Below are 18256 nucleotides of genomic sequence, written 5' to 3'. Positions count from 1 at the left end.
AAAATTCGAATTAAAAAAAAAAAGTTCAATTAATTATTGTCTAAAGAAAAATTAGTAGAAAAAATCTTTTTTTTAAATAAACTTTCATAAATAATTTTTAAGTGTTTTTCTTTTATTTACAAAAAAAAAAAAATTCAAAAAAAATTTCCCCTAGAGAAAATAGTTGCGTACGCACATAGAGGAAAACAAAATGGCGACACAAATAAAAAGCCTTTATATAGCAAACATCAAAGAGAGAGAGAGAGAGAGAGAGGGAAAGTGTAGGGATAAAAATGTTTTATTAAAAAAATAAATATTATTTTCGATCTGTTTTTTTTTTTTTTTTTTATTAAATAGAAAAAAAATGTGAAATGTCTTCCGCATAAAAATTTGAAGAAAAAGAGAGTGTTGAAAAAACAGTTTTTGTGTTTAATAACGTGTTGTTATTAATAGTGTTAAATGCGAGTTAAAAATAATTTTTTAGCGGCATTTATTGGCGTTTTTGTTTTCAATTTTAGGAAAACATAAAATAAAAAATATGTCCACTAGCAATAATACAAATTTAGCTAGAAAATTGGATAATTTTATTTTAAAACAATGGCTTAAAGAAATGGGACCACAACGAAGGCAGAAATTTCTACAAAAGGTAAGAATTTTTAGGTTATGTATATCGAAATTTTTTTTTTGTTTAATATTAACAAAAATTTGTTTACATTTTCTTTCCATTTTGTAAATATTTGTCAAATTTATTTTTTTGGCAAAACAAAAAAATTTATTTTCTCCATATACTATACTATTAATTTTTTTCTCTCTTTAATTGTGCTTTTTTACTCTATGTATATTTTTCGCTTGATTCACATAATTTACGTGTTTGATAATTTTTCTATGTGTATATATTCCATTACTAAAAACAAAGAGATAAATGCTCAAGTTACACGTGTTTTCTTTCAATAAATTGTAGATGTATTATTTAAAAAAAAAAAAAAAAATTTCAATTTCGGAGAAAAAAAAAATTCAGATTATTTTTAGTTTCTTGAAGAAAAAAATTTGTAGTAGAATGGCGACCTAAAATTCTATTCTTATTTTAATCTATACATCTATATTTATATAAGATTGCATTCTACTTATTTCCAAAAAAAAAATAAATAAATAAACACGAAACTTTTAGTGAAAGTAAAATTTCTTTTTTTCTGTAAAAAATTTTTATTTCACTTTTTTTTTTATAAAACAAAAAAAAATTTAATACACTATAATTTTTTTCTAATTATTATTTAATATTGTAAAAAAAAAATTTCCTTTCACAAAAAATTTTTTACAAGTTTACAAATTTTTACAAAAAAATAAAAATTTTGTATTAAAAAAAAAATTGTTAATAAAAAAATATTTCAATTTTTCAAAATTTTACGAATTTAAAATTTTATTTTTTAAAAAATATTCAATTATATTTCAAACAGTTAAAAAAAAAAAAGAATTGAAAATTTTCTCTTTTGTACAGAAATTGAATAATTAATTAATTAACTAATTTTAGTAAAATATTAGTTTTTTTTAATAATCTTTAATAATTGTAATTTTATAATTTTCTACATAAATTATAAATATTAATTTTTTTTTTAAATTTTATTATTTAGGTAGGTATTATTATTGAATAACTTTTAATCGAGTAAATTAATTATTTTTAATATTTCACTTTTTTATTATTAATTTTAATATGAACATTTTTTTATTTATTTATATTTTGTAAAAAATTTGAAGAAATAAAATTAAATATTATTTTTAAATAAACAAAAAGGGGGAAGATAATTTAATAATATTTTTAATTTTTTTTGGTTATTAGGTGAAAAAAGATCTCGAATTGATTGGATTATCAAAAAGCGAAGTTTGTGGCGCTTTGATTCAATTGATGTCAAGATGTTCAGTGTCAATGGAACGACTTCACAAAAATTATGAGAATACGTAAGAAATAATATTGTGAAATTCGAAAAAAAAACAATGATAAAATAATTAATTATAAGAATTATTTATAAAATAAAATAAAATAATAGTTTGTCCTGAAAATAAAATTTTGCTATATTTAAAAAAAAAATATTGAAATTCTTTTCTCTTATTTTCAATTAAAATTTTCTTATTAATTTAATTTTCATGTTTTTTTTTTATTTATGCAATTTTTAATTTTAATTAAAATTTAATCATTAAAATTTAATAATAAAAATTTTATAATTAAAATTTAACAATAAAAATTCAATAATGAAAATTATTTCATTCTAATTTCATGTGTATTTTTCTAAATAAATAAATTACGTTTTTTCAATTAAATTTAACAAATATTAAATATTTATTACTTTTTTTTAAACTAAAAATTTTTATTACATTCCAAATGTTTTAAACAAAAATTAATTTTCCCTTTTCTAGTTTTATTTTATTTTAAAAATTTATCTTTATCTAAAATTTGAATTTTAATAAAAATTATTTAATTTTTAATTTCAATATTTAAAAATTTTCGATTCAATTTTAATTTTTCTCTGTGTTTTAAAATAAATTTATTTATTGTTGTTTTATTATTTTGTAATTTTAATTTTAAATTGAAAAGTTAATTTTTTGATTTAACCATTGTTTCACTTTTTCTTTTCATTTAAAAAAAAAAAAAATTATTCTATTTTATAGATATTTAAAGAGGATATCGAATCATTCGAAATCAAAAGTCAAGGAAAATGTCAACGATTCTAAAATGGATGTCAATTTATCATCATTAGAAAAGACGTCAATCAATTCATTGACGTCTTTACCAACAACATCGAGTTACAATAATTTCATCGATTTAACCACAAATGAAAAGGACGCGAAAGAAGAAACAAATTTTGCAAATAACAATTTACCGGTAAGAAAAATTGTTACACAAACTAACATTGATTTAACGAAAAGTGAAATTGAAATAAAAGAAAAATTAATTTATCAAAATAATTTACCAAAAAGAGAAAATATAACAAGAAAAAAAGAAGAAAAAAATTCATGTAATTTAAATTTTCAAAAAAATTCAAACAATGAAAAAAATCCGTCTCTTAATAATAACAACATTGATGTAAAATGTAAAAAATCCTTTTCTTCAAAATCCGCGGAACCAACGGCAAAAACAAGTAGTAATTTTAAAAAATTACACAAGAAAAAATATTTTATTGAAAAAAAATCGCGTAAAATTCACAAGGCTGATAATGATAATGTTGATAATGAGAAAAAAAGAAAACGTGACAAAAGAAAATCAAAAAGTGAAAAACGAAGAAAAATTGAAAATTTAACAAAAGAAACAAAATCGACAAATAGTACAAAACATTCGTTAATTGTTGATAAATTACAAATGAAAAAATTACATAGAAAAAAGTATTTAATTATTAAAAAGACTGCTGGGAAGATATCCAAAGGTAATGAACAAAATTTAGTAATTAAGCCAAAAATTGATAGTGAAAATAATTCATTGTCTCCTGATGATGGTAATAAAATTTCATTGAAATTAAATCAAAGTTCCTCGATGAAACAAGAAGACAAAGAAGAAAAAGAAGACGAAGAAGATGAACAAAAAAAAGAAAAAATTTCAGTTGATGTGAAAAAAATTAAAATTCCCCCAAAAGAAATTGCCCTTCATCAATTTCATCAAAAAAGTGAAATTTCCTCAATTTCTAATCAAAAGACTGAAATTCCAGATCAGAAAAATAATGATAAGATTTTAACGAATAAAATTTCCGTTAATCATCAAAAATGTGAAGAAATTCCTACGATAAAAATTTCCGTTAATCCTCTAAAAATTGATTATAATTTTGCGAACGAAAATTCCGTTAATCTTGAAAAAATTGATGAAAATTCAGCGAAAAAAATTTCTGTTAATTTACAAAAAATTGATGAAATTTCCTCGAAGAAAGATTCCGTTAATCAACAAAAAATTGATGATATTACCGCGACAGAAAATTCCGTTCATCTTGAAAAAATTGATGAAATTTCGGCAAAGGAAATTTCCGTTAATCTACAAAAACTTGAAATTCCTACGATAAAAATTTCCGTTAATTCTCAAAAAATTGATGAAAATCCCATGAAGAAAGTTTCCGTTAATCATCAAAAAATTGATGAAGTTCCCATGAACGAAAATTCTGTTCTTCTTGAAAAAATTGATGAAAATTACGTGAATAAAATTTCCGTTAATCAACAAAAAATAGATGATATTTCCGCGAACGAAAATTCCGTTAATCTTGAAAAAATTGTTGAAAATTCAGCGAAAAAAATTTCTGTTAATTTACAAAAAATTGATGAAATTTCCTCGAAGAAAGATTCCGTTAATCAACAAAAAATTGATGATATTACCGCGACAGAAAATTCCGTTCATCTTGAAAAAATTGATGAAATTTCGGCAAAGGAAATTTCCATTAATCTACAAAAACTTGAAATTCCTACGATAAAAATTTCCGTTAATAATCAAAAAATTGATGAAAATTCCGTGAATGAAATTTCCATTAATCATCAAAAAATTGATAAAGTTTCCATGAACGAAAATTTCGTTCATCTTGAAAAAATTAATGAAAATTCCTCGAAGAAAATTTCCGTTCATCATCAAAAAATTGATGAAATTTGCGCAAAAAAAATTTCCGTTAATCTACAAAAAGTTGATGAAATTTCAGCAAAGAAAATTTTCGTTAATCATCAAAAAATTGATGAAATTTCCGCGAAGAAAATTACTGTTCATCGTAGAAAAATTGATGAAATTCTTGAAAACAATATTTCGGTTAATTATAAAAAAAATTATGAAACTTATTCAAATGAAAATTCCGTACATCTTGAAAAAATTGATAAAATTTTTACTAAAGAACATTCAATTATTTATCAGAAAAAACGTGAATCAATTGAAAATTATCCAAAACGACGTGAATTTAAATCCTGTGATTCGTACGATTCAGGTGCGTATGTTAGCGATTATTCGCCATGTTTACGCGATACCGAAAGTCCCGATTCAACTGAAATTGAATGTCCAATTGATGAAATTAATTCCGAATTAACTTCAAACGAACAATGGAAAATTATAAATAAAAAATCCAAAAATATCAACGAAAAATCATTATCTCATCAAGAATCTCATTTACCCGATAGTAGTACAAATATTTCCGATTGTGAATTAGAAATAATTGACGAGAATTTAATTATTCCTAAACAGGAGGTGAAGAAAATCCAATCTGAAAATTTAGTTATTACAATTGACAACGACGAAGAAGAAAAAGAGAAAAATCTGCTTTCGAACAAAAATAACGATATTTCCATAGAATCGAAGAAAATTTCCAACAAGCTACGAATTAGAAGTCACGAAATTCTTCCTAATAGTGAGAAAATTAATATAAGCAGAGATAAAAATAACGAAAATTTGAAGAGAAAACGCGAAAAGTCAGATCAACAATCGGAGGAGATAAAAAATTCAGAAGCAGAAAAATTCGATGAAGATCTTCATAAAACAATGGAAAATTTAATACGTACCAATGAGGATTTAAGTCTAATGAAACATCTCACGAGAGAAGATGTCGCGGTCGAAGAATTTCAAATTGATACAGAAGATTTGGCGAAAAATATCGAGAACTCTAGAAAAAATCCTCAAAATTCTCTCGGAGTTGAAAATTTTGTATTTGATAACGAAAATTTGGGGAAAAACACCAAAGAAACTAAAAAGAATCCTCAAAATCCTCTCACAGTAAAAGAATTAGAAACTGGTAAAAAAGATACTGAAGAATCAAAAAAAAATCCTCAAGAACTCATCAAAATACCTCAAAATTCTGTCAGAGTTGAAGAATTTGAAAAAAATACCGAAGAAACTAGAAAGGATCCTCAAAATCCTGTCACAGCAAAAGAATTGGAAATTGACAAAAAAGATTCGGGGAAAAATCTTCAAAATCCTGAAGTTGAAGTGGTAATTAATAAAGAAGATTTCGGGAAAAACACCAAAGAAACTGTAAATTCTCCAATTCCGCACTGCATTAAAGAATTTGAAACCAACAAAGAAGATTCGAAGAAAAATACCAAAGAATTAAGGAATAATCCTCAAAATCTTTCGACAAAAGAAGATTCAGCGACAAAAATCCAAAATCCAAATTCTTCAATACCAACTGTTGAACCCAATTCAACGATCAGTGAAAACACCGAATCACCAGTTTTCGTTCAAAAATTACGCGTCAAACATCCAAGTGAACTTGGTTGTCCTCGATGGTGTCCAACTCCAGTACAAGCGGAAGAACCGCCACTACAACCAGAAAAGCAACAACCACTACCACGACAGGAAATTCTCCCCCAACAACCAATGAATTATCCATTGTCACATATGCAACAAATAACTGAACGTTTACCTCCACCTTATCCTAATCTTCAAATTCCAAATTTTAGTCCTCGAATAATTCCAATGTCAACGAATCATCCACTAACTTTAAATAATCCACAATATGGACCACCACCAACAAATTATTGGCATCCACCTAATAATCCTCCGAGAATTGTAAATCCTCGTAAACCAACGCAAAAATCTTCAAGACAATATCGTCTAAATCCCACAACATTGAGACCGCAAATTTCCGCCAAATCATTGGACGATACATTAAGACCATTATTTGCAACTAATTCAATTGCACATCATCGTGCCGAAGAAGCTAAACGTGATTTATTGGCATACGTTAAACCCCTCGTTACACCATATTCAACTGAGGGTTTCAAAAAAGCTCTCAATGATTTAACAAAATTATTACACGAAATTTCACTGAATACAATTGCATTACGTCAAAAATATTATAATCGTCCATTGGGTATGTGTTCACCTGACTTGAAACAACACAATTTGCTTATAAATAAAAATATACAAAATGTCGCCAATTTCCTCAAGATACCCTGCGAAGAACGTAAAATGAAATTTATTTTAGATTCCTATTCAGCAATGACAAGTAATCCAATGCTAGAGAAAGAGGAATTGAATTATATTATTTGTTTGCGTTTACCGCAATCGAATCTCCTTCAACAATTTCTCACCAATTCCCAGAGTGCCTATCCAATACCAATTCAAAGAAATGTCAATCAGCAATTTGTTACCGAACCAATTGTTTCCAACGAACGAAATTTCAATCAGCGAATTGTTAACCAAGTGATTGATAATCCTTTGACAAATTCACCGGTGGTTCGGGAACAATTTGGTCTAACTAGCGAGCAGTATAAAATATTTCAAAATCAATGTCAAGACTACAGGAAGATTATCGAGAAGTATGAAACATGGACTAGGCAAATGTTTTCGTTAATGGAGAAAAAGGGACAGGAAAAGGAAAATGAACCAAAAAAACCAGAAGAGGAAGAAGAAATTAAGATAATTGGCGAGAGGTCAATTGTCGCTGGAACTAATTTAAGCCTCGATGAAATGAATTTCATTTTGGAAAAATCGAAACTAACGGTTGAGAATCTAAAATCGATTGTTGAGAAGTCTATCACTGTTGTAAAACCCCCAACGAATGTTGAGAATCCAACAACTAGTGTCGTAGAGGAATCTAGAGTCGAAAATACACCTAGCGATGAAACAACACCAAGTGGAGAAAATACATCCAGCGTCGAAAATTCTACGATTCAAAATCAATCTGAAAATTCAACTGATGGACCAGTTTCGGTTTCGAATTCTACAGAATCAGAGGAAGCCTCAGTTTCGAATCAAGTAGTAACGACCGATACGAATCAAATTTCCGTCATTCAAAGAGAAATTGAAACAATTCCCAAAGTTATGCCGGTGGAAACAACGGTCGCCGTGCCAGTTATGATACCAATTACACTAACATTAATGGATCAACCGCCATTGCAAATTCCTCCACCGAATCCGTTGTCAACTGTCGTCATATCGCCGCATCCGCAATCCAATGTCTTCCTCGGGTCAAATCCCATGATGATGCAAAACCATCAGCCTTTATTATCAACCGTTGTCGTGCCAACAAACCAAACACCCGTGATATCAACTGTCATGACACAAAATCCCACGGTTGTCGTTCGACCAAGCCTAACATCGCCAATGGTATCAACGGTCGTTGTCACTAGGAACCCACCTCAACCACCACCACCACCAATTCCCGTCGTTGTCGAACGACAAAATATGTCACGAAATTTTCGAACCATTGTCTTCCCGACAGAAAGAACCATAAATTCTGGACAAATTCCACCACCAGCGTTTACTAATTCCAGTGTAACAATTACAAAAATGCTTCCCGGAATGTCAAAACGTGCACCTATCATTGATTCCGGTCCTACAATCACAAGAGTCGTGTCATCAATAACTCAATCCTACATTAGTTCAGGATATACAACTAACGTTGCGAATTTACCACCAGGAAGTCTTTCTAGCTCACCATTAGTGACTTCTACTGAAGCGAAAAATCAATCACCAGTGATGACTATTGGTGCCGCATCGATAACACCAAGACGCCGACCATCACTAACTATTCCGCGAATACTAATGCAACCAGTGACGCGAAACGTTAGTCCAAATTTACCACCAGTATCATCTACTCATCCACCGGTGTCTCCTACCTACGTTCCAAGGATAAATCCGCCAATCGTTAGACTGGCGCGATCATCACCGAATTCTACTATCTCATTGGGAAAAAATCTATCGGCAACAATTCCTACGGCGGGGAAAAATCCCTCATCAACGATTTCTACAACTTTATCAAGATCGTCACCAGTAACGATTACCAGTGTCTCGCGGATAAATTCATCGGTGCCGCCGGAGAATTTATCGTTCGGGACTTCTACTGTGAATAACACTCCGACTCAAGGAATAAGTCCATTACTAACTTCTACCGAAGTTCCAAGGATAAATCCATCATCAGTGTCGCCTAATATTTCGCTGACAAATTCCTTAGCGACTTCTTTTGCCACGCCGCAAAAAATTCCATCACCAGGGATTTCTACCATTACTCTTCGACTTTCGCCAACGATTTCTAAAGCTACCGAATTGACAAAAACATCACCAGTAATAATTACCAGCGTCTCGAGGATAAGTTCATCAGTTTCGACGGTCTCTGCCGTTATTTCGGAGAAAAATCCATCTCCAGTGATATCTACCGTTACCTCGGGAAAAAATCAATCGTCAACGACTTCTATGCCAACGATATCTAGTGACGCTAACCTGACAAACGTTTCGGGAACAAATTCATCAGCTTCTATTACTACACGGCGAAAAGATCCATCGCCAGCGACTTCTACCGAAGTTTCTACAAATTCATCAACTGTTACACCGCGAAAAGATTCGTTAGCTATTTCAACCGATGTTTTTAGTACAAATTCTACTGTTCCAGAAAAAAATCCATCGCCAGCGATTTCTACCGAAACAAATCCAACGTCTTCTGGCATTTCGCAGATAAAACCCACCACTGAATCGCAATCAGAGACACCTGATGTACTTTCGATGCCAGTAATTATCGACGAAATTCCCAACAAAATGTCTTCCAATCGGGATAATTTTTCTATTCTAAATTCCGATATGCCGACAATCTCCAATGAGACGAGAAATCTCTCTCCCAACAGAGCAACTTCCGATATGCCAATAATCACCGCTATCACTCCGGAGAAAAAAACATCCTCAAACAATACTTCTCCTATTTCCGAAAAAAATCTTCCACTACTACCAAGCACATCAAGTCGACAATTCATTCAATCGTTAAACCGTAATAACGAATTATTGATGCGTAAAAGATCGTCATTCCCTCCAAGAGTTGTTCCCCTATCGATTGTGTCAAATAAAAGTAAATCCAACGAAATGCCACATCAAATCAAGAAATTTTCTCCAATAATCGCTGGGACAAAATCGTTGGAGGACGTGCAAAAAGAAAATAGCGCACAATCTTCTGAGGAAACTCAGAAGAAGGGAGAAAAAGAATCTCTTAAGCCAACAACATCAATGTATGACTACACGCCAAGACGTGGACCTAGAAAACGAATAGCGCACAAACGTCAATCATCAACAAATGAAAAAGTGGACGATCCAAAAATACCAAGAACGCAATCTATTGCTGAGAAGAGTCCACAGAAAGATGGGAATGATCAAAAACATTCTAATCAAAAGGAGCAAAAACGTCGTTCATCCACAATAGACGAAGGTCACTCTCCAAAGTACGCACGAATTGAAACGGCTTCTGAGAAGGAAGCGCAATTGCGAAAAAAATGGCTAGCATCACTTGTGCAGAGTGATGCGCAAGTAAGGGAAATTTTGTCAGTGCCAAATGTGACAGAATCTCCTGCGCAGAAGGATACGCAAAAAGATAGACATGCGCAGAAGAATTGGTCAACGCCAAAAGAGAGAAATTCGCCGAAAAACATCACATTGCTTGCGCACAAGGATGCGCAAAGAGATAAGCATGCGCAGAATAGATGGTCAGTGTCAAAACAGACGGAATCTCCTGTGCAGAAGGATGCGCAAAAAAATAGACATGAGCACAGGAGTAGATCAACGTCAAAAGAGACAAATTCGCCGAAAAACATCACATCGCTTGCGCAGAAGGATGCGCAAAGAGATAAACATGCGCAGAAGAACAGGTCAGCATCCAAAGAGACGAATTCTCCTGCGCAGAAGGAAGCGCAAAAAGATAGACATGCGCAGAAGCGTTGGTCAGCGTCAAATGAGGCAGAATCTCCTGCGCAGAAGCATGCGCAAAAAGATAGACATGCGCAGAAGAGTAGATCAGCGTCAACAGAGACAAAGTCACCGAAAAACATCACAAAATCAAATATAACGTATGATAATAAAGAAAAGAATGAGCATACAAGGAAGAGTACTTCAAAAGAAACGACTTCGCCACAAAACGCACAAACTAAATCGCGTACATCAAATTTTGTCGAACACTTGGGAGGAAAATTACAAAATTTTACCAATGAACCGTCATCATCATCATCATCATCATCATCATCATCATCATCATCATCATCATCATCATCATCATTATCAGTTGAAAATCAGTCGAATATGAAGACAATTAAACATTCCCCTGTCAATGAGGTTCAAAATTCGAACACATTGTCAAGTGATGTTAAAAATGAATTATCCGACGATTCAACAAATGACGAAGAAAAGTATTTTTGTTTTCAATGTAAAAAAGATGGAATTTGCGCTTGCGAAAATTGCCAAGAGGCATTTTATTGTTCGAAAGAATGTCAGGAACGTCATTGGAAAGAAGTACATTATAAAACTTGTAAAGCAAAGAAATGATAAATAGCCCTTATTGTTTTCCCTCCATTTTTTTTCGTCTAAGTGTTTTTTTTTTGTCAATTAAAAACCTCTAAAATATGTTAAAGGCAGAAAAGAAATTAAATTAAAATAGATTTTAAAAGTACAAAAAAAATATATATATAAAGAAAAATATAAATATATTTTATATATATATATATATATATTTATATATAGTGTTGAAAAAGTTCCTTAAAAAAAAGAGTTTAATAATAAATAAATAGAAGTCGTTAAATTATAGTTTAGTGATAAAATTCTGTTTTTTGTTTTTTAAAAAGAAACTTTTTAAACACTCGATATAAATAAGAGATTTATGCAAAACAAAGAAAAATATAGGAAATAGAAATTCATTTTCAATAAGACAATGTTTCTTTTGACGTATTATTATTATAAGTGAGAAAACAAAGTCATTGTTAAACTAAAATAGAAAAATAAGAGCATTCACTATAATTTGTGCCATAATTGTTACTAGTGTTTAGAAATTAAAAACAAAGAGCCAGTATTTAGATTCTAACGAACAAATAACACGCTTTTTCTTGTAACTTTACGAAATTTCGAATTATAAAAATATTATTTACTTGCGTTAAGGATAAAATGTTACCTATACAATTTTTGTAATTTGTAATTATTATTATTATTATTATTGCTATTTTTTTATTATTATTATTGTCATTTTTTTAATTATATATTTCATTATATTTATGTTGAAACTTAAGTATTAATAATGTTAAAAGAAAAAAATGAAAAAATTTGTAATCTTAAAATAACGTAAATACGATTATGTGGATAGCGAATTTTTTCATAAAACACCAAAATAATAAGTTCCTAAACAATAAGTTATTAGTTTATACTCTTTTTTTATACGTTCCATGAAATTTTCAATTTTTATACGAAAAATATAGTAAGAAAAATAAATACAAATTGTTCTTGTACTTTGAAACAAAAGGAGAATTTTTTAATTATTTTTCTTTCCCATCTGAAATTCCTTTAGTGTAATTATTATTATTATTATTGTTTAGTATTAGTATTGAAATTAATTAACAGGAAAAAAAAAATTTATCGCTGTTAAATAAAACTTTAGTAAAATTTTTCGTTAATTTTTTTTAATTCAAAATAATGTTTTAGAAATTTTTTTTATTTTTTAAAGATAATTTAATTTTTTGGAATTATATTTTCTAATTATTAGGTAAGTATAACTATTAATAATTGTTAATAATTAATTATCGCAGTGTTTTAAGGTTTGCAATAAAAAAAAAAAAAAAAGACAAACAAAAAACAACGGAAGGTTCGAGAAAAAAAAGGCTTGAATGTCAATTTTACGGCATTTAAAGAAATTCGTTTTTTTTTAAGTTTATTTGGACAATTTTAAGATATAATGCTAATTATTTCTTTTGTTTTGCTTTTAAATATAATAACTACATAATATTTATGGAATAAATCTATCTTGATTCTTACGATTTTTAGTCCTCGTAGCCAGTTGGAAGAGGATTCCTGTGTTTATTGTGAAAGAGACTGTGGTTACCATCTCCCCAAGGGAAAGGCTGCATAAAAAAAAAAATTTTATTTTTTAATTAAAGCACGAAATAAGATAAAAATTAATATATTTTTAATTTAAATCAAATTTTTTCTAGAGTTTATCTAATTAAAATACCTCTAAATTTTGCAAATGTAGCGTTAAAAATGTTTATGCTACAAGATATCAAGACTTGAAAATAAATTCAAAATGGCAGATAAGTGGAAATTTTTTTTTTTTAATGGAAATTATTATATATTCTTTAAAATCATCATCATTTTTCCTCTTTTCTCAATCTTTCTAGTTATACATTTAGCTCCTGACTCAAATTGAATCGTAAATTTCGAAAAGGGCTCAATTTTGAAAACCATAAGAGTCATTTTCACTATCCAATGTTATGCGAAAATGACACTTGAGCTTTTTCGAGTTGAAGCATTTTCGAAATTCACAATTCAATATTATAAATAGAGACACGATTTTATGTCGATGAAAATTTTGAAATTATGCAACGAAAAACTAAAAATTATGCAATGAAAATAAAATTATGCAATGACTCATAGTTAGTTTTTAATTAAACATGATAATGCTTAAATAGTTTTAATGTAGTTAATAAATAATTTTGTGAACTAAAAAAAAAAATGAAATAAGCAATAACAGAACTTAAATACAATTAACTTTGGTATCAATTATGTATTTGAATAATTTTTACATTCATAATATATATGGGGTAAAATTTCTGATCTGTCCAGGTCAAAATTTAGATGTTATTGAACTGACTTGTGACTTTGGTAAATTGTTGCCCTATTTGAGAGCAACAAATTCTTAAAATATTAGCTCATTTAAAAAAAAATTTCCTGGAAAATAGTAAGGGGTGAATATTTTTACGTTATTAGTAACATTAAAATTTTCAAATCCACATAACTATCTCAAAACTTTATGGATTTTAATTTGCAAATTGGAAAATTTGAAGCATGTTTTAGGTGCTTTTCAATAAAAAAAATTTAATAATTAATTAATTTAATTTAATTTTAAATTTAATTTAATTCAATTTAATTTAATAAATTTTATAATATTTTAGACAAAAAATTTACAATTATGCAATGATTATGCAAATATTATTAAATTATGCAATGAAAAAAAAAATTATGCATTGAAATTATAATTATGCGTTTGGATGCGATTGAAAATTACATTTATTTTGCATGTATTTTTAATAATTCATAAAACACCAAAGCAGGCCTCGGATCGACTTAAAGGCACAAAAAAGTCGTTTTAGTCGATTTATATTTCAAAAAAAGTTGAAAAAGTCGATTTTTTTTTATTTTAACAAAGATATTTTACAGATTTTTAAATAAAATTATTTTTTATATAATAATAATTTTTAAAAGTTTAATGTTAAAATTTTTAGAAATAATTGAATTTCAAAAGATATTGTTAATTTTTAGACAATAATTAAATTTTACAGAACTAAAAATAATTTATCAAACAATTTTAGATAACATTTTTTAAATGTAATTGAATTTTCAAAGATTTACAATTGAGATTTTTGAAATTAATTAAATTTCAAGTGATTTTTAATTAAAAGTTTATGATGATTTCACTAAAAAATGTATTAGAAATTGCGGACAAAAATACAATAATTTGAAAACCATTTTAAATTGAAAAATGGTTTCATATAGTTAAATTTTCAAAGAATATTAATGTAATAATGTAATTTTAGTTGATATTTGTTTAAAAATTTTAATAATAATTAATTTTTAATTAAAATTTTTAGAATAATTGAATTTTAGTTGATATTGAATTGAAAATTTGAAAAATAATTGAATTTTTTTTTATTTTAAATTGAGAATTTTGAAAATAATTAAATTTTAAAAGATTTGGAATTGAAATTTTGGAAAATAATTGAATTTTAATTGAAATTTTGGATAATGATTTAATTTTAGTTGATTTTTAATTGAAAATTTTTATAATAATTAATTTTTAATTAAAATTTTTGATAATAATTGAATTTTAATTGTTTTTTAATTGAATTTTTGGATAATAATTTAATTTTAGTTGATACTTGTTTGAAAATTTTGATAATAATTAATTTTCAATTGAAATTTTGGATAATAATTGAATTTTAGTTGATTTTGAACTAAAATTTTGAAAAATAATTGAATTTGAATTGAAATTTTTGGTAATAATTGAATTTTAGTTGATTTTGAATTGAAATTTTGAAAAAAAATTGAATTTAAATTGAAATTTTCGATAATAATTGAATTTTAGTTGATTTTGAATTAAAATTTTGAAAAATAATTGAATTTGAATTGTAATTTTGGATAATAATTCAATTTTAGTTGATATTTGTTTGAAAATTTTAATAATAATTAATTTTTAATTGAAATTTTTAGAATAATTGAATTTTAGTTGATATTGAATTAAAAATTTGGAATATTATTGAATTTTATTTGATTTTAAATTGAGAATTTGGAAAATAATTAAATTTTAAAAGATTTTGAATTGAAATTTTAGAAAATAATTGAATTTTAATTGAAATTTTGGTTAATGATTTAATTTTAGTTGATTTTTAATTGATAATTTTGATAATAATTAATTTTCAATTGAAATTTTTGGTAATATTTGAATTTTAGTTGATTTTGAATTGAAATTTTTGTAAATAATTGAATTTTATTTCATTAATGATTTTGAATTAAAAATTTTAGGTAATTTTATTTGATATTTTTTTAAAATGATAAACAATTGTTAAATTTCATAAAAATTTTAATTGAAAAATAATTTGAAATAATTAAATTTGTGATGAATTTCATTAAAATTATTAAAAATAATTTATTTAGTTAAAAATTTGATAAATAATTGAAATAAAGAAGATCTGAAGAAGATCTGCATTTTTATACTAAAAAAAATATATAAAATTTTTTTAAAAATTTAAAAAAATGTCGAAATATTCGCATTTTATTAAAATAAGTCGAAGAAAGTCGTATTTGAAAAAAAGTCGGAAATAGTCGAAAAAGTCATATAATCCGAGACCTGAAAAGTTATGCTTAATTTCAAAACATTATGCGATTATGCGACTTGCATAAAAGTCGTCATTAGCCATCAAAACCACATCATCGACATATGCCAACGTATAGACTTTTCCCTTCCTTAATACCAATCCCCTATTTCTACAATCTCTCCTCCAGGTCTGTTATCAACAAGTTAAACAACATTGGACTTAGAGGACATCCCTTTTGATAATTCCCTCTCCCTAATCTAAACAGTTTTTTCAATTCTTCCCTTATTTTAACTCTTTCCCTTTTCTTCTTATATTTCCTTATTCTTTCTATCAAATTTCAAAACATTTTTTTCTTTTTTTTTTAAGAAAATTATTTATACATATATTATAAAAAATGAATTAACTAAAAAAATTAAAATTAAAAATTTATACCTTGTTGCGAATTCGCAAATGTTCATAGGGAATGAACTCGGGCCTGTGGTGCTCATGGTTCACATGCTCATAATAATTAATAGCACCAGTTACTATAACTGCAGGTACAGCGACAAAAAGTGAAATCATTTTCCACAATTTTTCTCCTTTAGCTGAAAAAATTGTTAATTATTATTTATAGTTAATTTAACATTTGAGAATTATTATTATACAATTAAAAAAATTAAAAGGAAAATTAAATTTTTTACATTAAAAAATAAAAATACGCAATTATATAAATAAATAAATAAAAAATTATATTAAAATTTTTAATTTTTATCAAATTAAGAAATAAATATTTTATCTTTTTGTTAAATATAACTTTTTGCAAGAAAAAAAAAATTCTTTTCATCTAGAAATTTTTATCTTTTATTTAATTTTGTTAATTAACTTTTTTTTAAATTAAATTATTTTAATTTTTTGGTATAAATAAAAATACCAAAATTTCAACCCCTATTTTTTAATATATATTTTTTTTAAATGAGCTAATATTTTAGTGATTTGTTACTCTCACATAAAACCAATATTTACCAAAGTAATAAATAAATTAAATAATTTTAAATTTTAAGTGGTTTTTTTTTCTCAGAGAATGCCACATTTACTAAATTATAAAATTTATCATTTTCAATAAATAAATAAATTTTCTTTTAAAATTATAATTAAAAAAAATATTTTTTTTATACAAAAACTGTATTTAATTAAAAAATTATCAAAAAAAAATTTACGTTAAATTTTTTTTTTAATTTAAAAATTTTAATTTATACCTACTATTTTTAAATTATTTTAAACAAATTAAAAATTTTTTTTTTTCGATAAATTATCTAATTTTCCGAAAAAAAATCTAAAATTTGCCATTATTTCTGCAATGTTGCTGTAAATATTAGAATATTGCAAAATATTACTGCAAGTTTAAGTACTATTTGGGATTATTTTCAAATATTTTATTTTTCCAAAAAAAAAATTATTTTCGTAAATATATTTTTCTCTAGAATTTTCATTTCTATTTTCAAATGAAATAAAAAAAAAAATACAAGACACAATATAAAATTGTCGAATTTTAATAATATATGTTATATAATGTTCTCAACTATATACCAGAAACAAAAAAAGAAAAACCCCTTTCTTCTTTATTGCAAAAAAGAAAAGAAAAAAAAAGTGGTTTTTAAAAAAAATTCAAGACGAAAAATACTAAAAATTCATACGAGATTTCGTAACAAAAATAGAATGAAAAAAAAATAGATAAGAAAATTATTCTTGTGGAAGACAAATAACCTCACAATATTATGGAATGTTAAAATTAACGTAATTAAATATGTTTAAAAAATGTTTTACTTACCGGCACTCTCGCCATAATCACCAGGTTTTGCACCTGCAGGTAAAGCCGAAAATCGTCGAGCGACAACTCGACCCAAATTCGATGCCATATTTTAGCAAATTTTCAGTTAAAAGTATTTTCACCTTTTCCTGAATGAGCTGCAGCTCTCGAAAAAAAAACAATTTAGCGTACAGAAGTATAGTAAATTTCACTTTTCTCGTATTTCCCTATATATATTCTAGGAATATTTCACTTTTTGATTTTCATAATATTCCCTATTGCCACAAAAATCTCAAGTGAACTGAAGGATTTTCGAATATTTTCCCAAAATAAATACTAATTATCTTGTAAAATGATTATATATTACAAAAAAAAAAAAAATTCTTTTAAATTTACTTGGTGTTTTTTTTGTATAATTGCTTTTTCTTAAATTTTTTCATGTCACTAGATTTCCTCTAGAAAATTTGTCCAAATATTATTCGCGCATGCGTACCAATTTGACGGCAAAGTGAGAAAAATTGTCGCCATTCAGAATTGCCAATGACCCTACCTAAACGCTACTGCGCTTGCGTTACGACAACTCTCTTATAGGTCGATAAAAGCGCGCTTATACAAAATGCTTAATAATAAGAAATAATAATAAAGCAATATAAAAATATTTTTACTATTGAATTGTTTTTTGTTAATTATATTGCTTCCTAATAAAAAAATACTAATTTCCTT

At 26.5% G+C, this 18256-nt stretch overlaps 2 protein-coding genes across 2 annotated transcripts; one reads left to right on the top strand and one right to left on the bottom strand.

Moving 5' to 3' along the window:
• Window positions 1–217: 217 nt before the first annotated feature.
• On the top strand, window positions 218–12181 carry LOC127291604 (uncharacterized). Its single transcript, XM_051320805.1, has 3 exons — window positions 218–625; window positions 1814–1932; window positions 2641–12181. Exons 1-3 carry the CDS (start codon window positions 518–520, stop codon window positions 11216–11218), a joined length of 8805 nt encoding a protein of 2934 aa, XP_051176762.1. The 5' UTR covers window positions 218–517; the 3' UTR covers window positions 11219–12181.
• Window positions 12182–12546: 365 nt separating this feature from the next.
• Window positions 12547–17722, bottom strand: LOC127291610 (cytochrome c oxidase subunit 6A2, mitochondrial-like). The gene is made up of 3 exons (XM_051320813.1): window positions 17555–17722; window positions 16180–16331; window positions 12547–12777 (listed from the first exon to the last, which is right to left on the bottom strand). Exons 1-3 carry the CDS (start codon window positions 17640–17642, stop codon window positions 12697–12699), a joined length of 321 nt encoding a protein of 106 aa, XP_051176770.1. The 5' UTR covers window positions 17643–17722; the 3' UTR covers window positions 12547–12696.
• Window positions 17723–18256: the final 534 nt, after the last annotated feature.

The sequence above is a fragment of the Leptopilina boulardi genome, unplaced genomic scaffold (genome assembly GCF_019393585.1).
Source record: "Leptopilina boulardi isolate dan_hultmark-lab unplaced genomic scaffold, ZJU_Lbou_2.1 LbouV2_144, whole genome shotgun sequence".
Lineage (NCBI taxonomy): Eukaryota > Metazoa > Arthropoda > Insecta > Hymenoptera > Figitidae > Leptopilina > Leptopilina boulardi.
Note: the sequence above shows the minus strand (reverse complement) of the source record. Positions and strands in the feature narration are given on the sequence as shown.